The sequence below is a fragment of the Astatotilapia calliptera genome, chromosome 22 (assembly GCF_964374335.1).
Source record: "Astatotilapia calliptera chromosome 22, fAstCal68.1, whole genome shotgun sequence".
Lineage (NCBI taxonomy): Eukaryota > Metazoa > Chordata > Actinopteri > Cichliformes > Cichlidae > Astatotilapia > Astatotilapia calliptera.
This window is the reverse complement of record NC_137442.1, coordinates 13,549,673-13,564,345: the sequence shown is the minus strand read 5'-3', so window position 1 is coordinate 13,564,345 and position 14,673 is coordinate 13,549,673. Positions and strand designations below refer to the sequence as shown.

The following is a 14,673-nucleotide window of genomic DNA, read 5'->3' as shown; positions in this document are numbered from 1 at the left end:
AACACAGCTCTGTCCCATTGGACCTGCGTGTTTGGGAGAGGAAACTTTGTGTCCTGCTTGATTCATCGAAGCCCAGCCCTGCAGCCCACAGGACACAAAGTATCCACAGCAGGGCTGGACTTCGATGAATCAAGCTTGTTCAAATTGCAATCTGGGTTTTGGAGTTGTACCCCCTCTTCTGCCTTCAGGGAGTGAAGGCAGAAGAGGGGGTAGAAGGTTATATTGAAAAAGGCAGGGTCAATACATTTCACCTGTCAGTGGTTTTAATGTTGTTGCTGCTGCTATGTAAAAATGGTAAATGGCCTGTATTTGTATAGCGCTTTACTAGTCCCTAAGGACCCCAAAGCGCTTTACACATCCAGTCATCCACACGCACATTCACACACTGGTGATGACAAGCTACATTGTAGCCACAGCCACCCTGGGGCGCACTGACAGAGGCGAGGATGCCGGACACTGGCACCACCGGGCCCTCTGACCACCACCAGTAGGCAACGGGTGAAGTGTCTTGCCCAAGGACACAACGACCAAAACTGTCCAAGTCGGGGCTCGAACCGGCAACTTTCCAATTACAAGGCGAACTCCCAACTCTTGAACCACGATCGCCCCAAAATGTGTATTTTATAACCTGATTCTTCTGTTTCACTTCTCTTCTGTTCTTTTATTGATAGACACACAGAGAGGGAGCTTTGAACCAGTTGAACTGACAGAAGTTGACACCAAAACAGGTTACCAAAATAAAGTGTCACGGACCCGGCTCTGGAGGACTCGGGGGTCCGTGAGCAGTTTGGACTGTTGTTGTTATTATTATTATGATTATTATTATTATTGTTGTTATTTGGTGATGTGTGTGTCTTTCTGCACAATGCTGTGTTAGTCTGTGTTCCACTCATTATATGTATAGGCAGGGTGTGGGTGTGTACATGTGTGGCTGGAGGATGGAGAACAGCCACATGCAGGCCTGATGGGTGTGCCCCTGCAGGAGGACTGGCCACACCGGAAGTTCCTGCCACACACCTGTTGGTGATCAGGGCTCGTTGGGGGAGCTACTTAGGAGAGTGTTGGAGCTCCCACCGGCGTGGGATCATTGAGTTGTCTACCCAAGTTAGTGTGTCTCTGTCAGCGTACAACGGTGCTGTTCGTGTATGCCTGCCGGGGTTGGTGTTGATGGCTGTTTTTGTGGTTTTCCCCCCAGGTGGAAGAGTGGACCAGAACGGCAGCACACACAGGGTGTGCGAGAACACAACAGCGGGTAGCACGAGCACAGACGTTGGAGGGGAGCACACACACACAGGATTCAAGGGAGCAACGGGGAGTTATTGTGTTTACAGCCTTCGCTGTAAATAAAGTGCACTGTTTGTATTGCAGAACCATGCGTTTTGGGTCCTCATTCCCCCATATCCCCATGGTCTGCCAGCCAGACCGTGACATAAAGAGCCTATGACCTAAAGGTTTAGGTGCATACATGCAAACTGCAAACATGAGACAGTGGTAAAATCTAACCATGTACTTCTAGTTAAGTATGTTTTGAAGAATTTGCAAGTTTTCACCCACCTTAAAAAAACCTTGTTTACAAGGCAAGGTTTTCTAGCGCAGTGTTGTATGCAGTTTTTTATGTTATAATAAATTTAGTGCATGAAGTTGAGTGTTTTACAAATGAGGCACTAAACTTATTAATTGAATAAACAACAACCAGACTGGCTGTAAAGGCCTTGAACATCAATACATGGAAACATTAATTTACTCCCTCCAGCTAAAGTCATGACATATGAATGATAATATTATGCATGTCTTGTAGCCTTTCACTTCAGTTTTTACTTTTGATACTTCAGCTGATACAATGAAGATGATAGATGCACATATGCGTACATAATTTTAGAGCATCTTTTAGTGCAGTTCTGTTGAGGTCTTTTTTTTCTATTATTAGTGTTACCTTAATAAAACTCTTGAATACTTCCTCCAGTCATTTCCTGTGATTTGTATCTTAAACTGTCTCTGCTGCATACCTCCAAATAGTTTCCTCGTAGATGCATGACTTCATTATTTCTATAATCCTAGCTACAAGGTTCTAGGGTGACATTCACTATGCAGCATTTGCATGACGTATGTCTTTCTGAAGAAACAACTTACATTAGAGCACACATGGCTGGAGCTGGACACTAAAAATGTCTGTTTGTAACCACTAGATGGCACATATCTGTAATTATAGTGTTAAAAATTGGTCTGAGTGAGTGTGATTAAATCCACTCCAGTTGTACTGAACAAACAGTTTTGTGTGTATCACAGCTGGATATGACACAGGATGTGGTGACCATGGATACTCCCTCCATTATTTGGTAAATGTGAGTGAGTGAATAAGATCGAGAAAAAGGCGACAGGAAGATGTGTGACTCATGATTTCCACACAGTGAAGAAGGATGGCACAATGTTTAAAAATGCTGTAAATGATGGTGACAGTGAATTCTAACCTATCATCTGCTTTCAGCTGCGCTTTGAAGTTGTTAATTACAGGACTAAACAATGCCCAGACCAATGCCAGAAATATCTAATTCAAGTTATGCAACAGGCCACACGGACAGGGAGAAACAAACATGCAAACAGAGTTGCCACAGTGCAGCTTTTTTTCTTTTCTTCCTTCCTTCCTTTGCTTTTTTTTTGGACTCTGTGACTTTGGTTTTGGGGACATGACTATGAGTCACAGCCTCTCTGCAAAATTGTAAAGAAGAGTGGATCCACTCACAACCATAACAATCAGTGCTAGTGAGTCACTGTCCCCGTGTTTTTACTTTAACATAATGTGCATCTCAAACAAGTCAATAAAAAAGAAAATTTTTAATTACATACAAAAGAAACACACCAGAAATTAGTTGGTACAATTAAGGGTTCCTGCGATGCACGTTTTGCTTAAAACATACGTAACTGTTCATTTCTTTGGTCCTATTGTGCCAAGCGGTAAGTTTTTAAAAAGAGGAAGTGGGTTTGGTCATCCTGTTAGAAAAGTCAAAAAGAATTTTAATGCATTTGTAGAAAAACGGCATTTACATAATAGCACAAATGCTTCAAAATCATGTATGAAATCTTGTAAAGATCAAAGTTTCTTATTCGGGGCAAAATTACTTCTAAAATCTCTAAAAGCAGATCAAACATTTGTCCCATGACTCCACCACCAAAAGTCACAAGAAACTCGTTTATGACGGAATGAAATGTACGAACCAAACTGTGGACTTTCTTTTACAGAATTAACAAAAGTGACCTTCAAATGGAGCACAAAACGTGATTCAGTTCACATGTAAATGCTGCTTCCCTCCTTTCATCAGCAAAAGCCTCGAAGAGAGATGCCACAAAATGCTGCTCATGGGGTTTCCCCAAAATATAGTCACATAAAGTCAATCAAATGGGTGAAATAAAAAACTGTAAATCAACAATAAACATAACATTTTTATAGTCTTGAATCCATCACTGCAAAAAGGGTATTTTGTAAGACTGTTACATGACCATTATTTATTTAATTTACTTTAATTGTCCTCTTAAAGACACAGCACCCCAAACTTTACATTTCATATTTTATTGTCTTTTGTTCTGCAGCAATTCCAGATTCAAAAGCAGTCCTGAGATCATAACGTCAGAAACATTTTGTAAGACATGCTGCAAGTTTTTAGAATTCTCCAAATCCTCAAATTCAAACATTCACTGTAACAGCACACGAGTGTCGTGTTTGTTAAAGAATATGTTTTAAAAAATGAAGGAAGGAGGAGTGGTTGGAGATGAAAGGAGCATTCTAGAGGGAGGGGGGGAGGGATACTGGGTGTGGTGATGTATAAAGCATCTTTGCCACCCATTGGTTCATCACAACAGCTCTACCAAGATCAACAGTAGCCTCCAATTGTCTTAAACCTCAGCACTGGTGAGTAGAAAATCCTACAAGTGCTTTTTTTGTTTGTTATCTGCTTTTATTTGCTCGCTCTGGAAACCTTTCCTGGGTTTTCTTGATTGTTTATTTGTTTGTTTTAATCCAGCAATGCTCATTACAGTTAGTTTTGTATGAATGCACATTAAGCATTAGCAGAAAAGTATTGATGAACTGCAAAGTTTGTCACATCCATGTGGACTTTAATGCTTAAACTTCTCTTCTTGCTTATGAAACTTGATGCTGCAAAAGACTGAGCTCATTTTGTCTGAATCCCACTAACTTGTTTGGAAACTCATTTTTACGAATGCATTAAAGGGTTTTTTTTGGTTAGCAGCACCCCTCGATTCTCACCTTTAACTGCAACCTAATTGAGGAATGAGGTTTTGTGCTCTCTTTCCTTGTAACTCCCGTTGTTTCCAAACTCTCTGATGCCAAAGTTTCCTCAGCTTAGTGTTCCCTAAAGAGGGGAAAGCACTGTATGACTCACAACATAACCACTAGCAAATCTCTTGGGTTTATACAGTCAAGTGGAAAGAACGCATAATTTAGATATACTATGTTAGAAGAACAGACATCTGATGTTGCTTTGGGGACTTTAATTAAGCTGCAACCTGCTTCCTTATCTCCTTCTGCTGTTGCCATAACAATGTCCTGTGTCACTTGGCAGAGACGCTACATTAGAGACCGCTGAAATGGGAAATAAGAGTGGTGGGGCCCAGGTGGAAATCTTGAGTTTATTTTTATCAAGCTCCACTGAGAACCCAGAGAAACTTTGGCAAAGACAAACAGTAATATCAGCCACTGTTTTCTGCTATGAACTCCAGTATGCACTTGCACATGCATATGTTTTACTGCATGTTTACATATATAATTCCAGAATTTAAATATATTAGCAATGTAATTTGCAGAAGTGGTTCAAAAGTAACTGAAAGGAGCTTCATTGCATCATTATTTTAGGCAAACCTAAAATGGACCTCACAGGGTTAAACGACTCAATCTCTTTCACTCTGGTTTTACCAAGCAGGCCCTGCCTATTCCCCTTTCTCTCCCTCGTTTGCTTCTAAATAATTCCTCGTGTTCCAAATATCAATGATGTCCTTTGTTAAGATCCTACATTTGACCACAATACCACGTGATTCAGCCTAATCTGCACCAGATAATGAGTCATAGCAGAATTATGTGTAAACGTTTTTCAGAGGAGGCATCTTTCTTTAATCAGTGTGGATTTCCTGCATAAACAAATACCACTGCAGTTTCAGACGTAACATTTTGTTTTCCTTCTGTCTCCCTAAACTAGCCCTAATCATGTCTGACATCCAGAAGGCTATGGCACTGCTCATCAGCACCTTTGATAAATACTCTGGCAAGGAGGGAGACAAAAACACCCTAAGCAAGGAAGAGCTGAAGGATCTTCTTCAAAATGAGTTTGGAGAAATGCTTTGCGTGAGTGGTCTCTATCCTCCTATCTGACACCCAGTAGGTTGCCTGAAAACACTGGCATACTGATGCAGAGCTTTTACTTTGAGAGAGTGGAAAATACACAGATTTTCCACTGTGGTTTGCGTAACTATTTGAGCAGAAGTAGGCTGAGCAGTTCTTTGTTTTATGATCACTTAGTGTCTAAATTCAAGCTAACACTTTTCTCCACTGCAGAAATCCAATGACAAGGCAGCAATAGACCGCATCTTCAATGATCTGGACAGAGACAAGAGCAATAGTGTGGATTTTGGTGAGTTTGTCAGGATGGTCTGCTGCCTCACTGAGATGTGCCACGAGTACTTCGTCTCCAGAAAATAAGGATCCGAGCGCCACCTTGCGGCCAACTGAGAGAGCTGCCGTTCGGTGACAGGAAGTGTCCCTTGACAGCTGTTTTGAAGAAGATATAAACACAAATATATGACAGTGAAGTCAAACTTATACTGAAATCCAAAATGAAATAAATCTTTTTTTTTCTCTCTGAAAGATTAGTTTGCATTTTGTGCATTCTTACATTAACTGGGAGAACTATTTGTTCCAGTATTGAGCAATTGCAGAATCTTTGGAAGGCTTATGATAACAAGAATGTTTGCCTCGAAAATCAAAATGTTTCTATCAGCAGAGTTCATGCTTTGCAGCTGAAGTATCGTCTAAGTTTCCTGAAGTGTCTTCAGGAAAGGAGCAATACCACTGCAAGTTCTGACAGGAAGGATGTCACCAACGCTGACAGAGATGCAGAACTGAAAATATCTACCAGAGCAGGCTTTTTGAAGTTGCACTGAAGAAACTTTTGAAAGAAGCAAGAACACAAGCCTGATCTCACTAATAAAAAGTGAACTTCTTAAGCAAAACATCCTTATATCATACATCCTTAAATTTAACACACTCTGGGTTTCAGTTTGGCAAAACACATGTTGCATGAAGTTACTTTAATACTAGCAACTCATTTGAGCCCCAAGCCTTGAATCATTTGGGGTCTCAGAAAACTTTAGGTTTGTTTTTTAGGGTTTTTTTTTCCTTCTGAAGCTTTAATAGTCTGAGGGCCTAAAGTGATGTTACGATACCCATGGCCATTGTTGAATCAGTTTATTGACTTTATGACACGTTTCTGCTTGTGCTGCTATTATGTTACATTTTAGCCAACTCCATTACCCTGTAATTGTAGTTTGAAGTCACATATTCTTGCTTTAACTCAGGTTTCAAAGTAGTCTGCAATAACTTTACAGAGACACAGCAGGTAAAATAAGTACAGAGCACATCCCCGGTTTTCTAAGTAAATATATTTCTAAAGGCGTTTTTCTGCCCACCAGATGTTGGTAACAACCCATTCAGTTCACATGCGCAACAAAAAAAAAAAATCACACAATGAATTAAGATATGTGTAATCTTCAGAAATGACACAGGGGGGAAGTATTGAATGCATGAAGAAACATTTCATGTGTGGATGTGATTGGTTGTTACTGACATCTGGTGAGAATTTCACATCAATAACACCTTTAGAAATATGTTTACTTAGAAAAGTGGTGACGTGTTCAACACTTATTTTAACCACTGTACTTTTTTGATTGTTTGAATTAGCTACGCTGCCTTGGTCACTAGTTATTCTTCAAAAATAGGGTGCTGTGCAAAAGTCTTAAGTCAACCTCCATTTCTTCATATTTTTCTTCCAAACAGCCAGACTTTTTTCAGTCTTGAACAATAGTGCTTCAGACTTTCTGAAAGTGTCCCTGGCCTTTGAGTGGCTCCAAAGCCTCATTAGAAATATTCTCAGTGGAAGGAAGCTATAAAGAAGTCATTCTTAAGATAGGAAAACAAGGAGAAAAGACTGCTATGTACTAAATTACACAAATATTAGAGGGGGAAGGTATCTTGCAACAAAACTGTGATGGACAATAGAGAGAAAAACAACACACAAAATGTTTTTAATGTTATTAAAGAGACCTGGAGAGCTAATCCTGAAGACTACTTAAAGAATTGACTAGAAAGCTTCCCTAATATGCCAAAGAATAAAGGTGGTCATACCAAAGGGGTTTTTTTTATCATTCAAACTCTGTTTTTGTTGTATGTGATGTATTGTCTTAGAAAAAACATAAAGGACGTGGACATACAGCACATGACTCCACATGACACATTGCATGTGTAACATTTAAGTAACTCCTGTAAGACTGAGAATGAATTAATACTTGGGGCATAATATAGCATTCCTGTTTCATAGCTTTTGTTTCATAGTTGCATAGTGTGTGTTGCACTGCTGCATATACAAACCCATGATTCAGTATTTGTAAAACCACATTTAGCAGCAATAACTTGAAGTAATCACTTTATCTATTTAGTATGACTTCATCGGTTTCTTGCACTGCTGTGGAGGAATTTTGGCCTACTCATCTTTACAATGTTGCTTCAGTGCATTGAGGTTTGTGGGCATTTGTTTTTGCACAGCCTTCTTAAAGTGCCACTACAATATTTTTATCTGGCTGAGGTCTGGACTTTGACTGTGTCATTGTAACACTTTGAGTCTTTTCTTTTTCATTTATTCTGTTGGAGATTTGCTGCTGTTCTTACATTTATTGTCCTGTTGCATGATCCAGTTTCAGCCAAGCTTCAGCTGTCAGACAATTGGCTTCTCAATTGACTCGAGAATACTTTGGTATACAGACGAGTTCTTAGTCAACTTAATGACTGCAAGGTGGCCAAGTCTTGTGGCTGTAAAACAAGCCCAATCACAATCATCACAATCAGTGGTTATGCACCTGCGTCTGTCTCTCTAACACAAAAAAAAAAAGAGTCACACCACTAATTAGAAGCTGGAGATTTCAAACATCATTACTTGAAAAACAAGACTTCATTAATTATTTTAAAAAGCAATGGGCAATGTATTTCGATAACAGGAAAGATAGTAATGCGAGGAAAATAATATCTTACTGTTCACATAAGATAAATGTAGCGAGTAAAAGCCACCGAGTAACCACTAAGGGCCTCTGTACTACTCGTGCAAACTTTCAGCCCCAAAGCTCTTACAGGAACGAACCCAGAATAAACGGGACAAGAGGGTAAGTATAAGCGAGATACGTTACAGTTTATTATTTTAAAAGAAAACACAAAGGGTTTGCAATAGGCCTAAAACATCACAATAAAAAGGTCACTAAAGACCACAATATAGTCTTATTGGTGCAACCTGCCAGCAATGCAACTATCACCCGAGGGCTTGCTCTCCCCGGCGGTCCCAGATGTTCGCTGCTTTAAAAGAAACAAATCCACCCCAAATAAATACGAGCCCAACAGAGCACTTATCGCATGCACTAAGTGTTTTAGTTCAGGCAATAATTGGTGGCACTAAAATCACTCTTAATAAAACTTATTCACCGCAAATCCACACAGAGCACCTCTAAAAGATCTAATTCCCCTAAGGTAAGAGCCCAGCTCAGGGATTGCACATTGCCGGACTAATATTGCACCAGCCCAGTAGAAATAAAAACAAACCCAGCATAAAAAAATCGGTTTTAAAGGATGACCCTACTCTAAAACCAACTTAGGAGAAAAACGCAACGAAAAGGAGAAGGAGGAAAAAACAGTGACAAATTCACATGTGCAGCCTGTCCTGCAGGAGGCAATACAATATAAGCAACGTTATGAGGGCCCTCGCACCCCAGCGCATCGAGCCACGCCCAACACCTCCACCCATCACGTCCAATCTGATGTCACATTGATGGAATTCATGCGTAGAACCACGAGCTAAGATTTCATCTCATTCAATGCTGATTATAGTCGTCCCACTAGGTGGCGCTCTAACCATTACTGACAAATCGCTTTTTTAGCAGCAAAAAGAATTTTCTGGCACAACTTCACCTGCTTCCAAGGTGCATGGAGAGGACAAAAGAATTCACAAAGCAGGAACTCCAGCGACACTTGAGGGAAGATGAACAACTTTAATTATTAAAGTTGTTCATCTTCCCTCAAGTGTTGCTGGAGTTCCTGCTTTGTGAAATTGCTTTTTTTAAACATTTCTGAGCTTGACTCTTGACTCATGTCTGCGACGTTTGGGAGAGATTGGACATTGTGTTTTTGAGTGACAGCAGATTACTGCTCTTTGGCGAGTGATTGAAACTCCACGTGCTGCCATGACCACCCAGTTTCCCTAAACATAAAAAGCTTTGCAATTTAGCACCACAAAGGTCTTTAGGTTCCATGCACCAGAGATCACGTCATTTTGATGAAATCCAAGGAAGAGTTAGTCAAAGTATGAGGCCTGAAAAGAGGGGAAAATGTCGCCAAAATTACAGTAGTTTTCGGGTAATAAGCCACTACTTTTTTCCACACTGTGAACACTGCGGCTGATCACCTCTTCACTGGGGTGAAGAATTTGGGCTGCTGGGGCGTGGAGGTACAAGAATAAATCAATGTACATGTGACCCGTGGTAGGTACCTATTTAAAATAGGACAGAGCCGTAGGCGCACAGTCAGTTTAAAAGAGTTTAATTTTTAATACAAAATAAAAGAAACAGTGTAACAGCAGCACCTAAAAACAATTAAAAACGTTACCTTATTAAAAAAACGATAAAACTGTACGATTGCCCGTGAGGCAGGACAAGCGCTGCGGGGAACAGTTTAAAAACAAATCGACATAGCACACAGGTTAAAAATGGACGGCAACTCACACATGACCCCAAATGGGTAAAACACTATACAAAAAAAGGCAAATCTTCGGTGCCGTCTTCACTCGGGCCCCCCGCTGTGCATGCAAGAGCGGGGAGACAAAAAAAGGATTTGTTTTCCCTGCAGCGCCTTCACCGCCTGCGAATCAATATCTGTGGTGCCTACTGATACAGAAAAAGTAAAACAAAAAAACAAAACCATCGACAGCCGCAGCAGTCAGTCTGTCGGCTTACACCAGTTTAAAACAAATTAAAACACACTGATGTGTCGGGTCCTTTGCCCGCAGCCAGAAATCCACCTGGCAAAGCAGCAGCTCGGTACTCTGTGAATAAAAGGCAGGAGATCACTAGCTGGACAATAAAACACAGGAATATTCCTCCACTGAATTGGTTTTGTTACCTGTCCACAAGTTCGTGTCACACCCTAATAAATGTGGGTCAGTGGCGATGAAGTCCACTATACCGTTCTCACGGGAGCAATGTTTCCCACCTACAAGGGTGCAAATAACTGTAAACCTCTGCCAACAGCCAGAGCTCAAGTGGTACATTTTTGTGTAACCTACCGTTCTAACAGAAGTTTAGGGGAGGAGGCGTATCAGACTTTCATAGTTAAGAAACACCAACTTGCCCAACTCGGACCAAGCACCCGCAGCTTCAGGTTTGCAAAGGAATACCCAATTGCCCACACCTGCGCTTATGAAAGGAGCGAAGACCAGCTCCGCCCACCAGGGGCGGTCCCAAGTCTCCAGGTCTCACCTGTCACATTCTCCCCCCTGGTTTTTGCATTGGCGACCCGACAATGAAACCTTAAAGCCACGGTCTATAAAAAGCTGTAACTGAATGTACACTAGGTGGCCTTGCTTCAGCTGATTGGGGCAGATGGTGTGGATTGGAATGGTGGCCAGCTGTTGAGCGTGTCGTTCTTCTAACTGTACCACTTTCAGCTAATGGAGTGGGGACACTACACTGTGGAGTCAGGGTACCAGGCTCAGTCCTTCTGGACTGCGGCCTCATTACTATAGCCAGGTCTTCTGGGAGTTGTTGGGGACAAGGTGCAGAATCAGTTTGTACACTTTGGGGGTCACCTCTTGGGGACTCCCTTCGTTGCCACACATAAAAGTCTCCCTCATCCTCAGACGGGGGTAACCGGTCAGGTGAACTTCTAGGGTTAGCAGTTTGCTGGAGCTCTGCCCTTATTTTCTCACAGATATCAGCAGGGATCGGCTTGATAAATTGTCTATTAACCTGTCATTTCTGTTCTGCATCATTGAGTGGGGCCACTGTATACACAGGACCAGCATCAGCAGGGGCACGGACAATACAATACGGTGTAACGCCCCAAAAATCTTGGATTTTATTCCGTCCCCGAATGCTATGATCTCTCAAATACACTAACTGATGCAATGGCAAGGGGTCAGAATATGGGGCAGGTTGACGATCTGCACGCAGCGTCGCTGCTGCTTTGGTGCGGTTACTCACACCTTTATAAGCTACATCTAGACGTTTCTGATGCTCTTGGACCCAAGTGTGCACCGGGCCGTGGGTGGGTTCCTCCACTCTGCCTAACAGGAAGTCAACTGGGAGCTGGGGCTCTTGGCCAAACATAAGAAAATAGGGTGACTCACCCGTAGTTTGATGGATTGTGGTATTGTAAGAAAAGGTGAGCTGCTGTAAATACATGGGCCAATGACGCTTTTGCTCAGGGGGCAGGGTTCTCAACAGATCATGCAGAGTCCGATTAAAACGCTCACACTGGCCATTACCTTGTGGGTGGTAAGGAGTGGTGCGAGTCTTTTCCACACCATATAACTGGCATAGCTGCTGAACTAATGCTCCTTCAAAACTCCTCCCCTGATCGGAGTGGATCCTAGAGGGAACACCAAAGCGATAAAACCACTCAAACCAAAACACTGGCCACAGTAGTTGCCTTTTGATCCTTAGTAGAAATGGCCTGAGTGAACTTTGAAAACACATCAGTAAGAATCAATACATTTTCAGGGCCATCAACGGAGGGTTCAAGGCATGTGAAATCAATTGCCAGAATCTGATTGGGCCTCGCAGCCATGAAATGACATGACGTTCACATTGCTGACAGTAATCCTGAACCTCCTTAGACATACCTGGCCAATAACACCTCTTGCGTATCAAGTCTGCAGTCCTGTCAGTTCCCTGGTGACCATGGTCATTATGCAAGCCATGTAAAACCTCATTCTTGAGACTCTGAGGGACCACTAATTGGCACACTGGTTCCCCCCCATCTGGCTGAAAGATCTGCCGATAAAGGACGCCCTCCTTTTCTACCAGTTTCCTCCACTGGCGCAACATTTCCAGCACTGCTGCTGGCAAATCTCTTCTCTCCTGGCGAGTAGGGCCAGTTCCTCTGCGCCAAAACTTCAAAAAACCACTAATCGTGGGGTCCTCCCTCTGCAAAATAGCAAGGTCTGCAAGTGAATGAGAGGGTAAAACCGAAATCATAGATTGGATTACTTGCTGGGGTGGTAAAACTGTTTGGACTAAAGAGTCTGGAAGGGAAGTACCAGGAAGCAGTGTTTCTAAAGACACAGTTTGATCGGATGGCTGACACTGTCGGGACAAAGCATCTGCATTGCCATTTGTACGACCCGGACGATACTTAATTGAAAAATCAAAAGAAGAGAGCTGAGCCGCCCAGCGCTGTTCCAAAGCTCCAAGCTTTGCTGTATTCAGATGGCTCAAGGGGTTGTTGTCTGTATAGACAACACACCTGTTACCCAGCAAATATTCTCTGAATTTTTCAGTCATAGCCCATTTCAAGGCTAGGAATTCAAGTTTCATGGAGCTGTAATTGGACATGTTACGTTCCGTGGGCTTTAGCCCTCGACTAGCATAAGCTATAGGACGCACCTTGCCATCAGCTTGCTGTTGTGAAAGCACTGCCCCCAGACCCCAGTGGCTGGCATCAACCTCCAAGATAAAAGGTTGTGAAAAATTAGCATAAGCCAATACGGGGGAATGCACCAACCGAGCTTTCAACTCTTGAAAGCTATTTTCACACTGCTCGGTCCAAACTTCCTGCAATGCACGCTTGGAGGGGCGTTTGTGCTTAGTCCCAGCCAGTTCGGCCACCAGCTGGTGGAGCGGAGCAGCTAGGGATGCAAAACCTGGAACAAAGCGGCGATAGTAACTAGCAAACCCTAAGAATGATCTCAATTCAGCAACAGAGCTAGGAGTTTGCCAATTAGACACCGCAGATATTTTGTCTGGGTCCGTGGCTACCCCGTCCTTGGAGATCACATGCCCAAGGTACTTTACCTCTGTCTGCAGAAAACAGCATTTTTCCAACTTGGCCTTCAAGTTTTGTACCCGCAAGGTCTCCAGTACTGCTCCTAGGCGCTGAATATGCTCGTCTACTGTGGTAGAGAAGACAATCACATCATCCAAGTACAACAACAAAGACTGGTGATTCTGGGAACCAAACATTCGCTCCATCAATCTCTGAAAGGTGCTTGGTGCATCACAGAGGCCAAACGGCATGCGGTTGAACTCAAATAACCCAAAAGGAGTACAGAAAGCAGTTTTCTTTTTGTCTGGCTCAGCAACAGGGACCTGATTGTAGCCACTAGCTAAGTCCAAGGTAGAGAACCAATATGCACCTGACAACACATCCAAGGACTCCTCAATTCGGGGCAAGGGAAAAGCATCCTTCCTAGTCCTTGAGTTCAGCAGACGGTAATCCACACAAAGCCTAATACTGGAGTCCTTCTTTCATACTACCACGATTGGGGATGCAAAAGGGCTACAACTTTCTCTGATCACCTGACTCTCCAACTGGTGTTGAATATGGGCCTTAACGCTCTCATACTCTGAAGGTGGAATCCGTCGATACCGCTGGCGGACCGGAGTCTCATCTAAAAGTGGGATCTCGTGAGTCATTAAATTGGTACACCCTAAATCACCATCATGAGAAGAAAAAACAGATTGGTAGTCATGCAAAAGGGCCCTTACCTTGTCCTGATCCAGTACAGTGAGGGCTGAGAGATCAATTGCATTAATTGCAGTTTTCAGAGGGTTGGATTCCACACTCTGGGTTGCCATGGTAACACATTTTTCCTCTCCCAAATCTTCCAAGAGCCTGGTCGAGCCATCCGATTGGCTGACAATTTCAACTTGGCACAAGGTGCCAAGCTGACTGCGAGGTGGCAAAATGGCCTCAGTTAATCCCACATTGGTAACTGGGATAAATGCAGTGCCACTGACCACCTGGACCAAAGCTGGAGAAGAAAGGAGACCATGAGGCAAACCGGCATCTAATGGTTCGAAAAGCGCTGTTCCAGTGTGTGCTGAAGGGGCTTTCCGACATGTAGTTGGTACAAACTTCATTGTGCCTGCGGGGATGCAAATTTTTCTTCTACCCTTAACTCTCACTGGGCCACTAACTTGTGCTTCAGGCTGTAGCTGCGCTGTATGGCAACGCTGCAAAGCCTGCTGCCAAGGATCCTCCTGCACTAAAGGAAGGTCAAAAAGAGCAGAGCCATGTTCCAAAAACAGCTCCCTATAACACTCACGGATCACATTCATGCCGAGTACTCCACATATTTCTGAGTTGGGGCTGGGCTCCAAAGGATCTCTAACAACTAACACACCACGTTTCGGTAT

At 42.8% G+C, this 14,673-nt stretch overlaps 1 protein-coding gene across 1 annotated transcript; it reads left to right on the top strand.

Moving 5' to 3' along the window:
- Positions 1 to 3,777: 3,777 nt before the first annotated feature.
- LOC113015370 (ictacalcin-like) lies at positions 3,778 to 5,872 on the top strand. Its single transcript, XM_026157391.2, has 3 exons — positions 3,778 to 3,904; positions 5,208 to 5,353; positions 5,564 to 5,872. Exons 2-3 carry the CDS (start codon positions 5,216 to 5,218, stop codon positions 5,705 to 5,707), a joined length of 282 nt encoding a protein of 93 aa, XP_026013176.1. The 5' UTR covers positions 3,778 to 3,904; positions 5,208 to 5,215; the 3' UTR covers positions 5,708 to 5,872.
- Positions 5,873 to 14,673: the final 8,801 nt, after the last annotated feature.